The 20256-nt window shown below is 36.9% G+C and overlaps 2 protein-coding genes across 5 annotated transcripts in view; both read right to left on the minus strand.

Moving 5' to 3' along the window:
- Positions 1 to 20256, minus strand: part of COL21A1 (collagen type XXI alpha 1 chain) — a 280569-nt gene that overhangs the window by 88094 nt on the left and 172219 nt on the right. For all 4 annotated transcript variants that reach the window (XM_032340301.1, XM_032340302.1, XM_032340300.1 and 1 more), the window contains 2 exons: positions 15698 to 15751; positions 15553 to 15606 (listed from right to left, as the gene is read on the minus strand). In XM_032340301.1, coding sequence (XP_032196192.1) covers positions 15553 to 15606; positions 15698 to 15751 — 108 coding nt within the window. The remainder of the gene's footprint in view (positions 1 to 15552; positions 15607 to 15697; positions 15752 to 20256) is intronic.
- Positions 2309 to 3125, minus strand: LOC116588784 (transcription factor BTF3). Its single transcript, XM_032340305.1, has one exon. It carries the CDS (start codon positions 3062 to 3064, stop codon positions 2576 to 2578), a length of 489 nt encoding a protein of 162 aa, XP_032196196.1. The 5' UTR covers positions 3065 to 3125; the 3' UTR covers positions 2309 to 2575.

A 20256-nucleotide genomic window follows, 5' to 3' on the forward strand; every position in this document is an offset into this window, starting at 1 on the left:
TTTTCAGAACTAGAAGAAATAATGCTAAAATTTGTATGAAACCACAAAAGACCCCAGAGATCCAAAGAAATCCTGATATAGAAGAAAAAACCTGAAGATATCATACTTCCAGATTTCAAGATACACTACAAAGCTACAGTACTCAAAACTGTATGGTAGTGGCACAAAATAGAGAGCCAAGAAATAAACCCATTCTTATATGGTCAATTTATCTATAACAATGAAAGCAAGAGTATACAATGGGGAAAAGAGAGTTTATTCAATAAATGGGGAAACCAAATAATTAACATGCAAAATAACGAAACTAGAATCCTTTTCAACACCATACACAAAAAATAAGCTCAAAGGATTAAAGACCTAAATGTGAAACCTGAGACCAGAAAAATTCTAGAAGAGAGCACAGGCAATAATGTCTCTGACACTTGTCATCACAACATTTTTCTGGATATGTCTGCTTTTAAAGCAAAGGACAAAAAAACAAAAATAAACTATTGGGACTTCATCAAAATAAAAAGGTTCTGCACAGCAAAGGAATTATCAATAAAACAAAAAGGCAACCTACTGAATGGGAGAAGATACTTGCAAATGATATATCCAATAAGGGGTTAATACTTTAAAAATATGAAGAACTTCAACAACTCAACACCAAAAAAAATCTGATTTTAAAATAGGTAGAGGACTTGAACATACATTTTTCCAAAGACATCCAGATGGCCAGCAGACACATGAAAGGATGCGAAACATCACTCATCATCAAGGAAATGCAAATCAAAACCACAATGAGGTATCACCACATACCTGTCAAAATGGCTAAAATCAAAAAGGTAAGAAATTAAAAAGTATTGGCAAGGAAGTAAAAAAAAAAAAAAGGTGGGGAGTGGAAATTGGCACAGCCAGTGTGAAAAGCTTCCTCAAAAATTTAAAAAGAGAAATACAATATGATCTAAAATTCCACTACTAGGTATTGGCAGAAAGAAAACAAAAATGTAAAACAAAAAGATATACAGACCCTATGTTTATTTCAGCATAATTTATAACACCCAATATAGGGAAACAGCCCAAGTGTTCATCAATTAATGAATAGATGAAAAAAAATGTGGCATGTACATATATGTACATACAATGGAATATTATACAGCCATAAAAAGAATATCTTGCCCTTTACAACAATATGGATGGACCTAGAGAGTATTATGCTAAGTGAAATAAGACTGAGAAAGACAGATACCATATGACTTCACTCAGATGTGGAATCTAAAAAAAAAACAAAACAAAACAAATCAACAGAAAAATGAAACAGACCTATAAATTACAGAGAACAAACTGATGGCTGCCAAAGGGAAGAGGAATGAAGAGATGGTCAAAGTGGGTGAAAGGCAGTTATAGATATAGGATTCTAGTTATGAAATGAAAATGTCAAGGGAATAAAAGGCACAGCATAGGGAACAGAGTCAATGATATTATAATAATGACGGATGACAGCTATGCTTGTGGTGAGCACAGCATATCATACACAGACACCAAATTACTATATTGTACACCTGAAATTACTGTAGCAGCTACACTTAAGTAAAAATTTTTTAAATCTAAAATCTTATTTTTTTAAAATTATTCACATATTTTAAAGAATGACAGAGTTATTGAATGGATAAAATCCTCCAAAGGCAGCTTTTTTCATTCTAAGCTTCCATATCTCTATAAACTCAAATCACCAGACCCCATGGTTACATTGCTACTGCATTTTCAGTTTCCAGCATTATCTACTGGCCTCCCACTGTGAAAGAAGGGATCGACCTCTAAAACCAACCAGCACCCTCTCCCCATCTCCACTTCTAGGAAACACAAATTCCCTTAGCTTTCTATGGCAACATTGATTAAATCAATTGTTATCATTTCTGATACTAAGATTGACAACTAAACTATAAATATGCTATTGCTTGCCTTTTCTTGCCCTACAAGTTAAAAATTGCCTGTTTTGGAAGGGGCAGGAGGTTGACTACTTATTTTCTTATAAATTTATTACAACATTGAACTCCAATCTCCAACTGTCAAAATCACTGAGAAATATACTCATATACATTGAAACTTTGATATTCTTTGTCTTTTCTAGAGCCTTCTCATTTGTTTCAGTATACATTTGTTCTCCTGTTTATTCCCTTGTTAGGGTAATACATCATCCCATAGCTTCCTGAAAACGAATTCATGGAAGACAACTTTCTGAAATTTAAATTTCTGAAAACATCTTTATTCTGTTCACTTATGTAATTAATAATTCATAGACCTTTGAAGGCTCTGCTCCATTCCCTTCTTTTTTTTTTTTCCTAGGCAAAGAACTTTATTAATCTTGTTTCAAACTTTATTCCCAGGCTTCTTCAGCTTAATAAGCTGCAAAGAATGAATTGTGTATAAGCAAAAACTGAAAAGAGTTGCAGTGTCCAAGGGGCTTGGGCTTAAAAATATTAGAGATCTAGATTTTATCAGATCCATGAACAAAATTTTAAAAAGCAGTCATAATATAAAATAGCAGCTCCCAGTATCTTCTTTAAGTTTTATCTTCTTCAGAAGTTGACTCAATTCAGTTTGCTTCATTCTTGGAAGCTTCATCAAAATTCTCCACAAGATCTGGAACTTCATCATCATCATCCTCTCCGGTAGCAAGTGGTGCTTTTCCATCCACAGATTGTTTGGGCAGAGCTTCAGCCAGTCTTCTTAAACTAGTCAGACTGTCTGCACCAAGTTGGTTTAAGATACTGGGTAGCATTTCTGTCAGCTGCTTTGTCTCAGCATGGCCTGTAATGGTGAAAGTGTTCGCTGCCAGCGATGCCTGAACTTTGGGGTTGTTAAAGTGGATCACTGTTCCTTGGTTTGTGAACATATTCACTTCTTCAATACCAGAGATATTGTTTACCCCTAACTTCTTTAAGGAGAACTGAAGTTTTTTATCATCTGCTGTAGCTGTTCTATGAACCACCTTCTTCTTTCGGCGAGCAGTTCCTTTCCCACCAATGCGCACTTGTGCTTGCAGTTTGGCGAGTTTCTCCTGGTTCATGATAGTTTCTTTCATCTTGTTGGAGCGGAAATGGGACCGCGCGGGGGACTAGGGTTGGCGCTCAGGGGGTCTCAGGCGGACCAGCTGAGATTAGGTGCACACACGCGGGGACGCAAGATGGCAGCTAGAGCGCTCCATTCCCTTCTTGACTTTAGTGACACTAGTGAGATATCTGAAGCCTTTCTGATTCTGATCACTTGTATATGACATTTTCTTTTGGTGGTTGTAGGGTTCTTCCCTCTCAGAAAGCATGTAGGATCTTCTGTTTTTAGTGTCTTACAATGTAAAATTGTACAATATTAAGCATAGATATGGTCATAATCATCCACTATGCTAAAACTATGGAAGACTTTTCATCTATATGACCCCATGCTTACACATGTAGACTCCCACCACACACCCAAACTCCATCCACATTTCACATACACAACCTTCCCTCAGCTACCTCTAAGCATACTGTGTTACCAGAACCGAGAGAGTAAAGAGGCCTGCAGACCCTGGAAATGGAAATCAGGACCCAGGATACGGAACATGGTCTACGAGGAGGTCATGTGCTACAGGAGTGCCTCTTTATTGGCTCTGAAGTCCCATCACTTCCTACCAATGAACACAACAGAAGCACCATCTATCAGGAGTTCTCCCTCCCTGAGGGCACTAATGAGACTTTGTCCAAGTCTTCTGCTCAGGTCTTTTACCAGTTTCTTCCGAGATTTCTTGCTGATCTTTAATTTTCCTAAGATTATTTTCTGGTTCTTGATGATCAGTTCATATGGAAGCTGATGATAAACTCTCAGGGAGTACAGTTCAATGACTGAAATTCTCCATATATGGTGTGGCTGCGTCATTTACCTAAATAGCTCTGGCTATCAGTGGATTCCCCACAGAAGGATCTTCTTTGCCTATAGTTGTAGTCCAACTCCACCTTTTCTTTCCAGTCTAGAGACCTTCAGCTTTATACTCTCCAGATAGTAAACCTGTGTATCTTGCCAGGGTAGAAGAAAAGAGACTGACTTAACCACACAGAGGTTGGGAAGGAATAACAGGATACCAAGGATCTCACTATTCTTAAAGAAATATTCAACCATGTTTCCATTTTTTAATTTTTTTAAAGATTTTATTTATTTATTTATTTGTCAGAGAGAGAGAGAGAGAGAGACAGGGAACACACAAGCAGAGGGAGTGACAGGCAGAGGGAGAGGCAGGCTCCCTGCTGGGCATGGAGCCCAATGCTGGACTAGATCCCAGGATTCTGGAATCGTGAACTGAGCCAAAGGCAGATGCTTAACTGACTGAACCACCCAGATATCCCCATGCTTCCATTTCTAGCTCTACCTTCTAGTCACTTCCATTTTCAGAAATACTTGTATTACCATTTCCTAAGCCTTAGGGATGTGTGCACATGTGCACACATGCAAAAGGGATTCTCTCTCATATGAGTCTTATCACTTTTTATTTTAAGATAGAGCTTCCTTGGGTCCTTTCAGATTCCAAAAATGTAGAGCTATTATCTTCTTTTTTTTATTCTATCATTTTAGGTTTTATTATTATAATTACTATTTCATGATTGTGGCTTTATGGGAGTTTAAGAGCAGAAAAAGTTAATGTGTATATTCTTCCCTTGACCTTCATCAAGAAGCCTCAATGATTTATTGATGCTTAAACAGTAATATCCAGAGCACCTTCCACTGGGAGGCTTTAAACCTCCTGGACAGGGTTATTTCTATGACCTCTTGTGTAGGAGCGCTAATATTCATTCACTTATTCTGTTTTATCCTAAACCAGTTTCATTCTTTATCCACTCTGGTTAATTGTAGGAAAATCTGGAAAGGTACTTATCTAACTAGACCAATACATTATTGACCTTCTTAATTTAAAAACAAAACAAAACTTAATTTTAACAACTCATCTATTCCACATTGAGATATTCCTTTCCATTAGTGAAAGAATGGGAGGTATTATAAAATAAATTTTTACAGAGAGGGAACTGGGGCTGAGAGTCCAGGAATTCCCTCATCTTCTCCTATGATAACTGATGTCAAATAAGGAATAAAAATGACATTATATTTTAGATTTATCTGTATTATGTTTGGTTCCTTTAATTTATCTATAAGTGTATGTAATATAAAAAGTATGCTAGGCTCACGGTTATATCCAAAAATCTGTCCACCTTATACTACCACAGAGAATTTTTTCTGGGCACACAGCTTCCCAAGTAGAGACTCTACTTCCCAGCCTACTTTGCAGTTAAGCATGGCCACCTAACCAAGTCCTTGCTAACAGAATGTGTGTGTAGAGGACTGCAGCCCACAACTTCCACAGAATTTATTAAAGGGAGAGTTACTGCTACGACTTCTCTTTCCTCCTTCCCATCAGATTAGAATGGAAGAGAACACTCTAAGGGAGATCAGACCAACAAGAAGGAAAAACGAGAGTCTTTGGATAAGTACATAAATAACATGATAATAACAATCTGTGTATATATGAGGTAGACAGACAGAAGATCCACTAAAAGCCCTTACATTCTAGAGTTTAGTAATCCCAAAATTCAGTAGTTTAACCCAAGAATATGAAAAAATAAAATAAAATTCAGGGGGAGATCAAGAGGTGCAATAAGAAACTGAATGATATTCTTTCCCCTACATGTAGACTCCCAATATGAGAACAAAAACCACTTCTTGATTTTTTTTTTCCTTTTTGCTTGGGGCAGGAAGGAGTGGTAACCGTTTCTATAGAGAGAAAAGATTAAGTTAAGAAGACTACCTGAGCTAACTTTTTAGAAGCTGTGCTAAAATAATCTATTGATGGTGGGACTAGACAAAGATATACTCTTAATAAAATGGAATGTAGCTGGACAATAAATACTTGATAGAAATACAGAAGGAAGAGGACAAACCAGGATTCCTTATTAAGGCTGAACAAAGTCTAAGAACTCCACTTTCTGGGTACAGAGTACAGAAAACAGAATCTTCACATTTTAATTTACCAGAGATAACAAATCTCAGATGAAGTGAGAAGACTGGGAGCATTCACTCACACTGGAACAGAAAAATAAAAATCTGGACAAAGCTATCCTTATGTGCATAAGCAAGATTTTTAAGTAAAATACAAAAGCATGGCATAGATATTAACATGGAGAAAAATTTAGTGAGAAAATTTTTGAGGAATACTGAAACAATATCTACAAAATACAGAACACAAGAAAGTGTTACCCAAATACAGTAAACCTCTGAAGAATTCAGGGGTTGGGGGCTGACCTCCATGCAATTGAAAATCCACATGTAACTTCTCCATCTCCAAAAACTTAACAACTAATACTCTACTGTTAACTAGAAGTCTTATGAATAACACAAATTATTAACACATAATTTTTATGATATGTGTATTATATTGTCTTCTTATAATGAAGGAAGCTAAAGAAAAGAAAATGTTATTAGGAAAGTAAAGAAAATATGTTTACAGTATTATGCTGTATTTTGTTGAAAAAAATCCAGATATAAGTGGACCTGTGAACTTCAAACTCATGTTGTTCACCCAAGTTATATCCAAGGTTTAAAACAAAGAAGTTGTAAAGTTAAGCCAAAATCTCCACAATGAGTATATAAGGCAAAAGGCAAATAAACACTCTTGTGTTGGTCATCTGCTACTGTAATATAGCTTCAACTATGTTAATTAACACAAAAACTGGTATGCTAGAAAAAGGAGGCTGCCAAAACAACAGTATTAAAAATTATATATGGTAGTGGCTTTGGGGCTAGGTAGTGAACAGGGAAAACAATAATTAGATGTTTGAAAAATGATGATTCATTTAATAAATGGTAAATATCTAAAAAAAAAAAAAAAACTTTGCTAATACTTGCAAAGGCAAATAATGCATCAAATGGACTTAGACCTAGAGGTAAAGAACTGAGAAAACAGAATGTTGGTATCATGAATTGGTTGCTATCATGAATTGATTGGTATTGGCTGCTTGCAAAAGGCACTATAAAAGAAAGAAGCCCAGAAAAGATTGTTTGATTTTCAAGTAGTAACTAAAAGGAACAGACGAAGTACAAAAGTCCTGGGATTGGAAGGCACAACTTTTTTTTCTCATCTTTAACAGATAAATGATGAAACTGGAGAAGACATTTAAAAGAAGTTCAATTAAAACAACCTCTGGGAAGAACCAAATCAAAGATGTGGCCACAAATACTATTTTTTTTTTCCACAAATACTATTCTTAAATCCTCTGAATCAATGATGGTCGGTCCAAAAATCCTTTCAAGATGGACAGAATGGCTCAAGGAAAAAAAAAAAAAAAAAAACCCACACAACAACAACTAAGAGTGCAATGGATGTCTGATAAGTTTAAGTCACCTATCATTAATTATTAGTAGTTAATAAATTAGTGTATAGAGGGCCATAACTAAAACAAAGGCTATGGGTGCTGCTATTGGCTGGAATCAAAAGTCAAAGATACAAAATCACAAATATCCACCTGCTGTTGACAGAGTTGTACTACCAAAGCAGCCATAAACCTGTAGCTACAAGAGACTGTGCTTGAAACTTTAAAAAAAAAAAAGTCACCCAACAGCACCACTACTTTTCATGTTTTTCTAGCCAGTTTTGACTAGCCAATGAATTTAGACAAAATGTAGAAATAAGAAGTTAAAAACTAGAAGGAAGAAAAAGGACAACCTTATGTATGTTCATACATCTACTATGCCAATATACCTAATACCCTAAATCATAGATTATGTAGTTAATTCCTGCTTTAAAAAGATAATATGCAAAAATATTTTATATATAAATAATAACCAATATGAAAATATATTAAAGAAAAGTTTCCATTTATAATAGAAACAAAGGAGATAAAAATTCCCACATATAAACTTAGGTAATATTAGAAGACTATGTGAAAAAAAAATCAATGCTATTTCACTGAGTTTCAAGACTGAAATAAAAAGGTAAATAAATCATGATCTTAAATGAAAAAACTCAGTATTGAAATTATGTCAATGATTCTATAATAAATCCATAAAAGGAGTCCTAATCAAAATATGAGTAGGAATTTCTTAAAAACTAAAGAAAAGATACTGAGCTTTATCTGGAAAAATAAGCATATAAGAATAGCCAGGAAAATTTTGATTCTAAAGAATAATGAGGAACTACTAGGCCTGCCAACATTAAATCATATTATGAAGTGACAACAATTAAGAACAATTTGGTGTTGGAGAGGATGTAGACAGATAAATGGAACAAAATGGAAAGCCAAAAACACAAACCCATATGAAAATGGAAATTTAGGGGTAACGAGGAGATTCCAAATAAATGGAGAAAAAAGTGATGATTCCATAAATATTGTTGTGGCAACTGACTATCCATTTGGGAAAAGAGAGGGAAAAATATAAATGCTCATATAACTTCACTCCAAATACCAAAGTTATAAAGAATAAAACATAAAATAACAAAAGTCTAAAAGTAGAGTTATTACCTACAAAATGTTGGAATGTGGAATCCTTTTACATAGACACAGAAGAGAAAAAATGAAAAAATCTACACATACATAAAAATTTAAACCTTATGTATGGCTAAAATTCCCAAGACCAAGTCAAAACACATAATAAAAACCAGGAAAAAATATTTTCATACCATATAGGAAATCTATAAAAATCAATTTTTAAAAAGACTAATAGCCCAATACAAAGCCAAAAAAAGATATGACTAAAAAGGAAATGACAGAGAATTAACAAAATGCCCAAAACTCACATAACAAGGTGCTTTACCTTACTAATAAAGAAATGCAAACCAAACCAATACTATTTTTAACTGGTACTGGTAAAAATTAGAAACGTTAATGAAACTCAGTGCTGATAAGAGTGTGAGGAAAGACATTTTCACATGCTTGCTGGGAGAGTACAAACTTACTGGAAGTTAAATAGGCAATTTGTATCAGAGTTAATTATGCATTTTACCCTTTGATCCTATAATCAATTCCAGTTCCAGGAAATATTCCTATGGATATACTTAGAAAAATTTACTAACACACACACACACACACACACACACACACAGTGCAACATCTTAAGAACCACAGCATCCCTAAATTATAGATTTCTTAAATTGGTTAGGGACAGCCCATATAGTATATAGATGTGATTAACCTGCTGAAGGTTACTTTCTTGAGGCCTCTTTCAATTTTGCACGGCCCTACAGCTTAGAGAGAATTTTATTCAACTTCCTTGGCACTTAACAGCTATGTTTGTTGTTGTTGTTGTTGTTGTTGTATTTAAGATTTATTTATTTATTTGACAGAGAGATAGAGAGATAGAGCACAAGTAGGTAGAGCAGCAGGCAGAAGGAGAAGCAGTCTCTCCACTGAGCAGGGAATCTGACGAGGGGCTCAATTCCAGGACCCTGGGATTGTGATCTGAGCGAAGGCAGCCACTTAATGGACTGAGCAACGCAGGCACCCCAACAACTATCTTGACAACACTGTGTACGTGTTATGTGTTTTATTAGATCCCAACTTCTTGGAGGAAAAATCCATTCTGATTTTTTTCCAATTTTTATTTAGTAGATATGACCACCATTTACCAATACCCCAATTCTCTCCACTTCCAAGCATATAGGGGAATCGTACATTGCTGACTCTTGAACTTGGTGTGGTTTATAAAATTTGCCCTGGATAATTAAAGATGAATAGAAGTAGTTTAAAAACCACTGTCTGATTCTCCACATACCTGCTCCTACAAGTAGTTATGATCTAGATGGTGGAACTTCTATCAGCCTAAGTCTCCATGTGAGGAAAAGAGGGACCTGTCACTGCTGCTAATAAATGCGTAGCCTGATGAGCAATAAACTTTTCTTTATTTTGAGTTACAGGCATTTGGAACTTATTTGTTACTGCAGAATATACTACTCTATCTTCAGCTGGTGCCTTCCTTGTGATTAATGATAATTTGCTGAATATGCAAAATATTTTCATTTTCTAAAATACAGTAAACACTTTTGAGTCTTCCAAAATATTTCAACTAAACAGTTATTTTGAGGAGTCACACTCCTGGATCCATCTGACCTCACAAGAGATTAGAAGCAAAGCTAATCCAAGATTTACAGGGAGATGGTTTCATTTCCACAGATGCCTCCAAAGCTTTCATGACTGATGAATATCCTTTACCAGCTTATCTATCCCATCATTTGGTCTATAATCATAGTCTCCAAAGTAAGGTCAAGTCAGGACAGTTGGGTGGCTCAGCTGGTTAAATGACCGACTCTTGATTTCGGCTCAGGTCATGATCTCAGGATCATGAGATCAAGCCCTGCATGGGGCTCCCCACTCAGCAAAGAGTCTGCTTGAGATTCTCCCTCTCCTTCTGCTCCTCCCCTTAACTGGTGCATGTATGCTCTCTCTCTCTCCCTCTAAAATAAATAAATCTCTGAGAAGCAAACTAAGGGTTTTGGAGGGGAGGTGGGGGTTGGGTAAGCCTGGTGGTGGGTACTATGGAGGGCATGTATTGCATGGAGCACTGGGTGTGCTGCATAAACAATGAATGCTGGAACACTGAAAAGAAATAAAATCAAATGGAAAAAAATAAATACACGCCTAGAAGACTTTTACTACAAAGATTCTACAATTCAAATTCACCTGACACATCTTAGTTGTTCTTTCTCCTCTCATTTTGAAACAAATATTAAGTCTTTCGAGGCTCAGGCAATGATTTATTGGGAATTATTTCAATTTACTAAAATGTTTCTTCTCTTTAATGCAATGATGGGCAATCCCCTTGGGTTTGGAGATCATCGCTGAACTATTCAGGCCTAGAAAACAGGTAGATTCCTGAGCTTCCAGAACAGGGTCACTCCCATAGCTTCTTAGTGACCACAGAGAGAGTCTATCCAAAGTGAAGATGAGAAGTGGAATTTAGAACCAACAAAATATGAAGCACTCTCTAAAAATTCAATGAAAGTTTTAAGTTTCCCAGTGATGCCAGTAGAGAAAAAGATAACAGGACAGAAAAAGGCATAGCAGCCAACAAATGAGGCAGGACATGGAATTAATGATTCTTTTCCATAGGCGGAGATGCTGAATCCATTACAGATCCTTAAAAGAAAAGAAGTTGAAAGATCAGTGGTTACCAAGACATTGTAAAAGTACTCACCGAAGTAATAAGCACTTGGGTACACACAGGTCAGCACCCCATGGACAGAATAGACACTTAACAAAACTTGACTTCAGAGACTATTCAGGGAAGGCACAATTAGTGCTGCTTTGGAAGAAAAACCTCTGAGAAAAGGGTAGAGGAAAGAAGGAAAATGTGGTACTACACCTTCCATAAAAAGTAGAAGTTCTTCTGAAAATCCCTGGTTTCAACAACAATTCCACAGTTTCTTCAGATTCAAATGCAGCGAAATATTTCATCAGAAAACAGAATGTATATGTATGTGTGTGTATTTAATATTTTTATTCTATTAACTATAACTGGTTATATCAATATACTACTATTTTTTTTTTAAAGATTTTATTTATTTATTTGACAGAGAGAGAGGCAGGCAGAGAGAGAGAGAGAGAGGGAAGCAGGCTCCCTGCTGAGCAGAGAGCCCGATATGGGACTCGATCCCAGGACCCTGAGATCATGACCTGAGCCGAAGGCAGCGGCTTAACCCGCTGAGCCACCCAGGCGCCCCAATATACTACTATTTTTAAAGATGCCTTTTACTTGTTTGTGAGAGAGAGAGCATGTGCACGCGCCATGTGCGAGCCAGCACAAGTGGAGGGAGAGGCAGAGGGAAAGAATCCCAAGCAGAGTCTGTGCTGAGGAGGCGCAGAGCCAACGCGGGGCTGAGGCAGGGCTTGATCCCATGACCCTGAGATCATGACCTGAGCTGAAACCAAGAGTCCGATGCTTAACAGACTGAGCTACCCAGGTGCCCCTCAATATATTAATAGGCTTAACACCAATATTTGTATTTATATATTTAACACATAAATTTATATTCATGTAAGTTTATATTTAATAATATAACAAACAGACTCTATTAAGGAAGGAAAAGAAGGCATAGGACTGACTGAACCCTGAAATACTCCAACATGTAGAGAACGGATAGAGAAGATATAAGTAAAAGGTGAATTCAAAGCCCAACCAATAACCTGTAACTTCATTAAGTCTCCCTTTCTTGTGCCCCTTAAACTCCAAGCACACCCACGCCAGCATTTGGGCCTTTGCCCGTGGTGTTATCAGAAAACTACATTACCCTCCCTTTTTGAGAAGGAAGATAAAAGTGGCCACTTTACTAAGCCAATTCTATTTCTTCCTCCCATGTCATTCTTGGCTTTGTTTTAATTTTTTAAGGTTGTTTTTTTTTTGTTGTTGTTTGTTTGTTTTTGTCTTCAGACACTATGGAAATAAAACCACTGATACTAAGTTTAATAAGTTAAAAAGTTAATATTAATAAGTTAATATTAATATATATATAATTTTATATATAAATTAATACTAATATATATCATATATTATATATAATATAAGTTAATACTAATATACTAAGTTTTAGCATATTCCCTAATAAAACTTTCAGCTTGGTCTTTTATTACTGTTCTCTCAGCATGTACACTGGAATTCCCTAATTATAACTGACCATACAAATCACTGTCATACCACTTAATCTTTGGACTTCAGAAGTGCAACAATGAAAGTAAAGGATTTACTTCAGTGAGGAAGCCTCATTTATCACATCATACTCTTGTATGGATGCCAAAGACAATGGGAAACAGATCTTGAAGGAACAATTTAAATGGTAAATGATCTAATGAGGAAATTAAACAAAATGTGTAGTTTGCTCCATAATGAGACCTTGGATATATTAGCGTATTTTATTTCTTAATCCCAGAAAAACCAAGTGATAAATTTGTACAAAGTCTAAAAAAAAATTATTACTACCTCCCATGTGTTCAGAATTGAATTTGCTATAAAAAAGGTTTCATAATCAACTCAAAAACCCATAAATGCATGCCAGTTATTCAACTCAGCCTAAGTAAATTTTAACAAAATATATTTCTTTCAGTGATTTAAATATATGGGTTTCCTTAAAGCTGAAGAAGTGTTTTGAAGTACTTTTTCTTAAATTCCAAATAACTTTAAAGCATATTATAAAATGAGTTACCAACTAAAGACCATTTGGTGAATAAGTGCTCCTTTTTAATTTTGTAAATTCGGGGCGGGGGGCACCTGCAAAATCTATACACATTCTATTGTCTGATATGTAGGAACAAATGTTGAAGTCAGCAAGAAAGTGCATGTAGTTTTAATTATCTTAAGTGGAAACTCCTACAATGGGAGTGTTCAGAAGAAATCCACAAGATGGAAATGATTCTGGGAAAAGATCCTAATGGAGAACAGCGTGTGGAACCATCTCTGAAAGGCCACTGTGTGATGCCTGGAAAAAATGTCCTGCATTGCCCCGAGTCAAAGTCTCCTCAGGGGTCTACTTTTCAACCCTCCCATTTCTGAATATGAAGAAACTATATCCTAGAGGAAGAACTGAGGAAACATCTCTAACTTATTCAGTGACTGCAATCCAGGTAAGGAACGTTCTAAAGCCACATAGAATGTGAGGAGGAAATGTAGATGGCACAGCGCATAGTGATTCTGGGCTCACAGTGACTCTGACAGATCAGACTTTATGCACTAAGAACAAATTTCAGAGAAAAAGCAACTCTGGGTGAAACTAGACTGAAAACAGAGACCTTCACAGAAACATACACTTTATTTTATTCAACAAAATGTATGCCTTTGTAAAACTCGGGCACTTCTGTTCTGGAGAGAGTACAATGACCCCAAAACAAGAGAGCAATTAAAGATGTGACTAAGCAAATTGCTGTTATTCCTTTACTTTCAAAGAAACACTTTACTCTTATTCTTTTTAAGGTGAATAAAAACCCTCCTTTTTATAACTGGTCTCTAAAACCCAAGTAAAAGGGAAAAATAGATAAATGTATTCATTCATCCATTCATAGATATATTCACTCATATACACATACTTTTATGAAACCCCTGCTATCCCCCAATCAGGGTAAGTGAGAATGTTAAACAGCAGTGATCCAGGGTGCCTGGGTGGCTCACTGAGTTAAGTACCTGCCTTTGGCTCAAGATGCAAGGGTCCTGGCATGCCCACATCAGCCTCCCTGTGCAGGGGAGAGCCTGCTTCCCCCTCTTCCTCTGCGCCTCCCCCTGCTCATGCTCTCCTCTCCTCTCTTTCTTGCTCTGCACGCTCTCTCTCCAATAAATAAATAAAATCTTAGAAAGAAAGAAAGAAAAAGAAAAGAGCAGTGGTCCCGTAGACTAGAATTTAGGTGAGGTGTCTGACACATGGTCTCCTCAGGACAGATATCCTCATGCTCCCAGGGACATCCCCAGTTCACCTGGCAGAGGTCAGGCAATCTCTCTCAACATCCCCACAGCATGAAAATATAAGACGTCTGCCATTCCTGCACATGGGGCAAGCTCCCTATCAACTCTCAAGAGGTATCTCCATCATTTAAAATAGGCAGATTTCTCTGTGGCTAAAAAAAGACTCCTTCACAAGAAACCGATGAAGGAATCACCATTATGTCGATGAAAAAAAATAAGACTCAAAGACATTAAGCAACCTGCCCAAGAACAAGTAACTTCAAAGTGGCAGATACATCATTAGATCTGCCAAAAATCCAACCTTTCAAGATTACTTTACCAGCTACAATTTTCTGCAAACAACGTAAGCAGCCACAAAAACCTAAAATGGATACAGGTTAGGATCAGAACTTCTCAGATGTGAACATGGTGCACACTATCTTAAAAAGGTAATATTTAGCAAGGATTAGTTAGAAAATTAGTACAGGCTTTTATCAGGAGCAAACACCAGAATGCCTTCACAGACCTTATAAACACAACTGTGCTTTAAGCTAACAAATCAACATGGGATCTGAGCAAACACAGTTGGGCATCTTGGATGTGGACCAGCTACCAGGGCCAGTAGGTCTTGATGACTCTGGATCCTTGGGGAGGCACTGATATATCGAACATATTTAAAGATGATGTACTTCAATAGGAAGCTTGCCAAATCTCAGAGTTGTGAAAAAGGAGAGTCAGCAGTAAATATACCCACTGAAGCCCTAAGGAAAAAGCGCAGTAAGACTAAGCCAATAGACCACCTGCCAGATAAGTATCCATTATGGAGAAGGACACATGGGTATGGGGCTTCCCGTGGCTAATAGGAACACATTTCATCCACCAGGGAGAGAACATAGCATCAGAGCAATGTCAATACCTGTTCTGTGTCACGGTGGTCATCCAGTGACAATCAATTTCATCTAGTGATAAAAGCCCCGCTATGAGCTTTATTGGCCAATGACCACCGACCATGAGCCCACAAATCTTGGAATTCTCCAAGGTGAATGCTACTGAATGGGAGTCACCATAGGTGACATTCTTGGTTTTCCTTGAGTGAACCAAAGCCAATTGGACACATTTTTGTTTGTATGCATTTACCTTTTCACCATCTCTCCCTGGTTCTCCTTTGTAACCTGGTGGTCCTGGAACTCCCTAAATCAAACACAGAATAAAATTCTGTTAATTATGTTTTTTGGTTCACTATAAATGGTGATTCTTTAGTGTGTGTCTATGAATCACATACTTGTATTCCTGGAGATCCTGGGACACCTGGTGATCCTGCAACTCCCTGATATCCCTAAAGAAAAGCAAACACAAAATAATTAGTATTTCAACATACAAAAAGCAGTCCTCCATTTCAGGATTCACCCTTGACTGTCTTACACTTAAGACTTCACTGGATGACCGCTTAAGAAACAAAAATAACAAAGTTTCAAATGTTGAATGTGGAATTAATATCTTCGGTCTTTAGGAAAAGGTCTTAAATATCTCCAGATTAATAAAAATATCCAGATATGTTTCAGTGACAAGGAAGGCTCTGGGATGCAAATACAGAGCCAATATTCGCAGCTCCTAAAAAAATGTTTTGCACATAGAAACATATTCAACATAGTCAAGAGAAAAACATGCAAGATTGGAGGATTACACTAATGTAATCCATTTTTAAACTACCAGATTAATGGCCATTTGAGTTAATCTCTGGAATAAATTAAAACTTGATAAATGTTATTCTTCAGGGTAAGTCTATAACAGCCTTTGGGACTGCTCCTTTTGGAAAGCAGCTGCTGTTAACCCCACGAGCGTGGTTTGACATGTCTCCCCCACCTCCCAATGCTGAGCTGTCTGCTGAAGTGAGGGTCCCTTTCAACTTCACTGCTTCAGACAGTGGACCTGTGGTACAATAGCAAGGCTTCTTCAGACAAGGCAAGCTATTCATTCTTCACTCAGCATATGGCAATTAAACTCCCAAACAAACTTGCAGGCCCAGAACATTTGTCTAGGTTACTCTGGGTCAATGTCAAGTTGACTTGAACCACCTGGCACCTGCAAATACATTTCTCTCTCTTATTTAGATCCCCCCGTCTCAGATCTTACTGCTTGGATATGGCTTTCTGTTGTCAGCCGTATAAAACAGATCTCGTTAGTGTTTCCAATTACAACTTCATTGTTAAATCCAAAAGCTTAATTTCCATGTGGCTATTTATGGCTGGTTTTTGTATTCACCCACTCGCTTGTCAGCACATTTTTAGCTGTCATTTTAGACACAGCACAACTCCCTGCTTTCCCACTCCCATTTTCAAATACTTCTTTTACTATTCTTTGCTAGCTCTAATAACACCAGTAACAATAATCGTGTTTGTCTCTGCAACAGCAGTCCTAGATTGTTTTTCTCCTTTTACACGCACTCGTATTTCTTTCTTTTTTTTTTTTAAAGATTCTATTTATTTATTTGACAGGGAGAGATCACAAGTAGGCAGAGGCGCAGATAAAGAGAGAGAAGGAAGCAGGCTCCCGGCTGAGCAGAGAGCCCGACGCGGGGCTCGATCTCAGGACTCCAGGATCATGACCTGAGCCGAAGGCAGAGGCTTTAACCGACTGAGCCACCCAGGCGCCCCCACACTCGTATTTCTTATTCTGTAAAATGTTCCCAGTTACTCTCCAAATGAGAGACTATATAAGTTCCAGCACCAACTACGATGCTTTCCTTCATACCCCATTCAGTTTTTCACAGAGTGTATCATTACCCTTTCTCCAGGATTTCTCACACAAATACTCCTGAGTCCATCGCAAACGTTAAACATTTTATTTCATCAGTGAATGAGTCTCAAAATGAATCCCTCCATACACCACACACCTTACAAAACCACCTGCAGTATTCAGACCCAAAATCTGTCTCTGGGCAGCCACTGTCTCTGTGTCCTGGTTTTAGGTGTCCCCTTGATAGGAGAAACCCAGTCCTATTCATTTCTATATTTCCAACACTGAACAGAGCATTCGGCAATTTTTTGTTAATCAAACTTTGGACGAATTTACCTTTGAGTCATCCATACTGCACTAAGTGAGAAAAATCTCTTTCCCCAAGGAACCAGGTTATGTTTATGCTGCTACCAGTAGCAAACTGAAGCTTTTAGTAATGCCATGTGGTTCCCGTTCTCAAGATCAAAGTCAACATGGTTTGCTCAGCCTTTTATCTCTATGACTCCGGTAACCACTGAATCTCTTTCCTTCAACCACTTCGCGATCAGATAGGTCTGGAATTAAATTGCAACTCTGTCGCTGCTAGGATATTGCCCAAATGGAGTTAGGTTACTTATAATTGCCACTCCTTAGGAAGACGCTGGGTCCTTTGAAACCCTGTAGGCACTCTCTTGATAGTCTGACATGATACACAACAGGCTATTGTAATTGGGAGAAACAATAAGAGCAATGATTTATACAGTATTTGTCATGTTCCAGATTAAGTACTTCACATATATTAATTCACTTAACCCTCACAACCACCCTAATGCAGGGTCTATATTATCCCTATTTTCAGATGAGAAGTTACTTAATCACATAAGATTAAGTAACTTGCCCAAAGATAGACAGCTAGGAAGTTGACAGAGCCAATGGGAATACCCTCTATCAGAAAATGCTTCATGGTAGATCCTATCTTATGATCCTAGAATAATTAATGAGATCTTTCAAAGCACAAAATGCAAGGCTTTTAAATTGCTTAGAATCCTGAGTGCCCAAAGAAAAGGAATGTTCATCTAATTCCTCAAAAGAAAGTTACCATGGAGATTGGCTATTTACCAAAATGACCGGTCATCTGCAAAGTTCACTGTAATGAATTGTTCTTTTTCACAATTTTTCAAAAGTTAAGCCAAATGTCATATCAGCTTTATTACTTTTTTCACAAAATGAATCTTTTGTAGAAGATCAAAAACTGTTCTCTTCTTCGAAGAAGTTAATATGATCCATTTGTTAGAGAGGACACATCACATTTCAATGGATTAAAGCAACGTGGAGATACCCCAGACTGTGTTCCCAGCTCACCTCTGACTCATAATGTGACCTCAGGCAGAGTGATCAAATCCCCAAATCCTGGGAGGTAACTCAATAAAGTGGAAAGACAATGAATTTTGAAATTGGAAGACCCTGGGCTGAATTTTTGCTCCTCCCTTTACTTTCTACAGAATTTTGGCTAAGTGACTTTGCCTAGTTAAGCCTCAGTTTCTTACCATAGACCAGGATAACAGTGCCCACTTCACTTCTGAAAAGAAACAAATGAGAGTCACAGGTGAAAATGCCTGTCAGAGGCTAGGAACTCATATGTGAGCTTCTTTGTATCTTCTTCAGACTCAATGACTTTCGTACAAAACCAGGAGAATTCTCCTGCAAACTTATTCTGTAGCCTTAATGGGCACCATTAGTACCTGAGGAATGGCAGATCCAGTCATCAACATTTTGATTTAACCCTTTTTCAACATTCATATAGATCTAATGGCGTATATGTGAACAAGTCTTCAGTGTGCTTTAAAAAGGCCATATTTGTTTGTCTTTGGAAGAACTGCAATAATAAATGCTTCTCACAATATGAGAACCAGGTTGATTTTTTTTTAACTTACAATGAGATGCATTCTTGAAAACTTAGTTATATAGAGAAATTCAAAGATTTTTTTAGAAGCTAGGGGAAGCATGATTAGCAACAAAATAAAGAAAAACCAAAACCACATCCAAGCTGGGGGATCCCAGGGCAAATCACCAGAAGAAACTGGATGAAATTCAGAAAAACAAATTTTGGACTAAAAATCAGGAAAATAAAGGTTAATAGGGAGGAATATTACATCACAGAACAATTTCCAAGAGGTGCAAAAACTAAACACTGGCTGACTCATAGCAGGGTACACTTAAACAAGAAAAATGCCCTGAAACAGGAAAAATGATAAGCTTTCCTTACAACTTACTGAGTTTTTATTTTTCTTAATACACATGCTCTTGTGTTTTCCAGTAGGAGTGCCATTTTCACATGATCTTTGATCAATACTGTCTAACACTGATTTTGCTATTTTGCAATTATTAGCAGATCCAAATACCCACCCTACCCCCATGTGCAAGACTTCTGACAGTAAAGTCTTTTCCATGTTCACAGAAAGTCTCTTTGTAAATGAGTCATTTTTTAGGAAAAAAATATTCTCACTGCCAAATTGTAGGGTTGAAGAATACAGAATCAATTTAATTTTCCTCCATGATTCATAGTTACAATGCTCCAGGAAAGATGTATAGCATTGAAATGGAAATTAAAGAAATAAAACTTATCCTGTGAGCAAGGGTCACAGTCTCTTCTGAGCCCAATTCTAATCAGACCATAAATTATCCTGCCAACCTCAGTATATAGATCTTCTTAAGTAGCAAGGAAGATAAAGTAATTGATTTCCTTTAAGTATTCTAAACTCTAAAAATGATTATAAAATCCAGAGAAATCAGTTTGGATGTCACTCTTCTTTTTGAAATTTAAGAATGTGATTCGAAATTTATTCTATTACATAATTTTCTTTTAAGTTTTCCAAAATTCCCACAGATACCCTTCATACACAGCTAGGGTAACTAAGTAACCAAAATCCAGTGTATATTTTTAATGTTCACTGTGGATTCTTCTTGCCATTGGCACTAAATCCCAAAAATATTCTTAAATCTCAGTCTTTTCATGTATAGCTAATATAGAAACTAGTTTATTTACCACCTAACCCAACTGTTAATCAAGTAGTGTGTGTGTCTGAACTGACTGCTCAAATTACTTGACTAATAATAGATCCCAGT

The sequence above is a fragment of the Mustela erminea genome, chromosome 4 (genome assembly GCF_009829155.1).
Source record: "Mustela erminea isolate mMusErm1 chromosome 4, mMusErm1.Pri, whole genome shotgun sequence".
NCBI classification, from domain to species: Eukaryota; Metazoa; Chordata; class Mammalia; order Carnivora; family Mustelidae; genus Mustela; species Mustela erminea.

Excerpts from the sequence above, each read along its gene's own strand:
- LOC116588784 (XM_032340305.1), bottom strand. The coding sequence starts at position 3,064 with ATGAAAGAAACTATCATGAACCAGGAGAAACTCGCCAAACTGCAAGCA.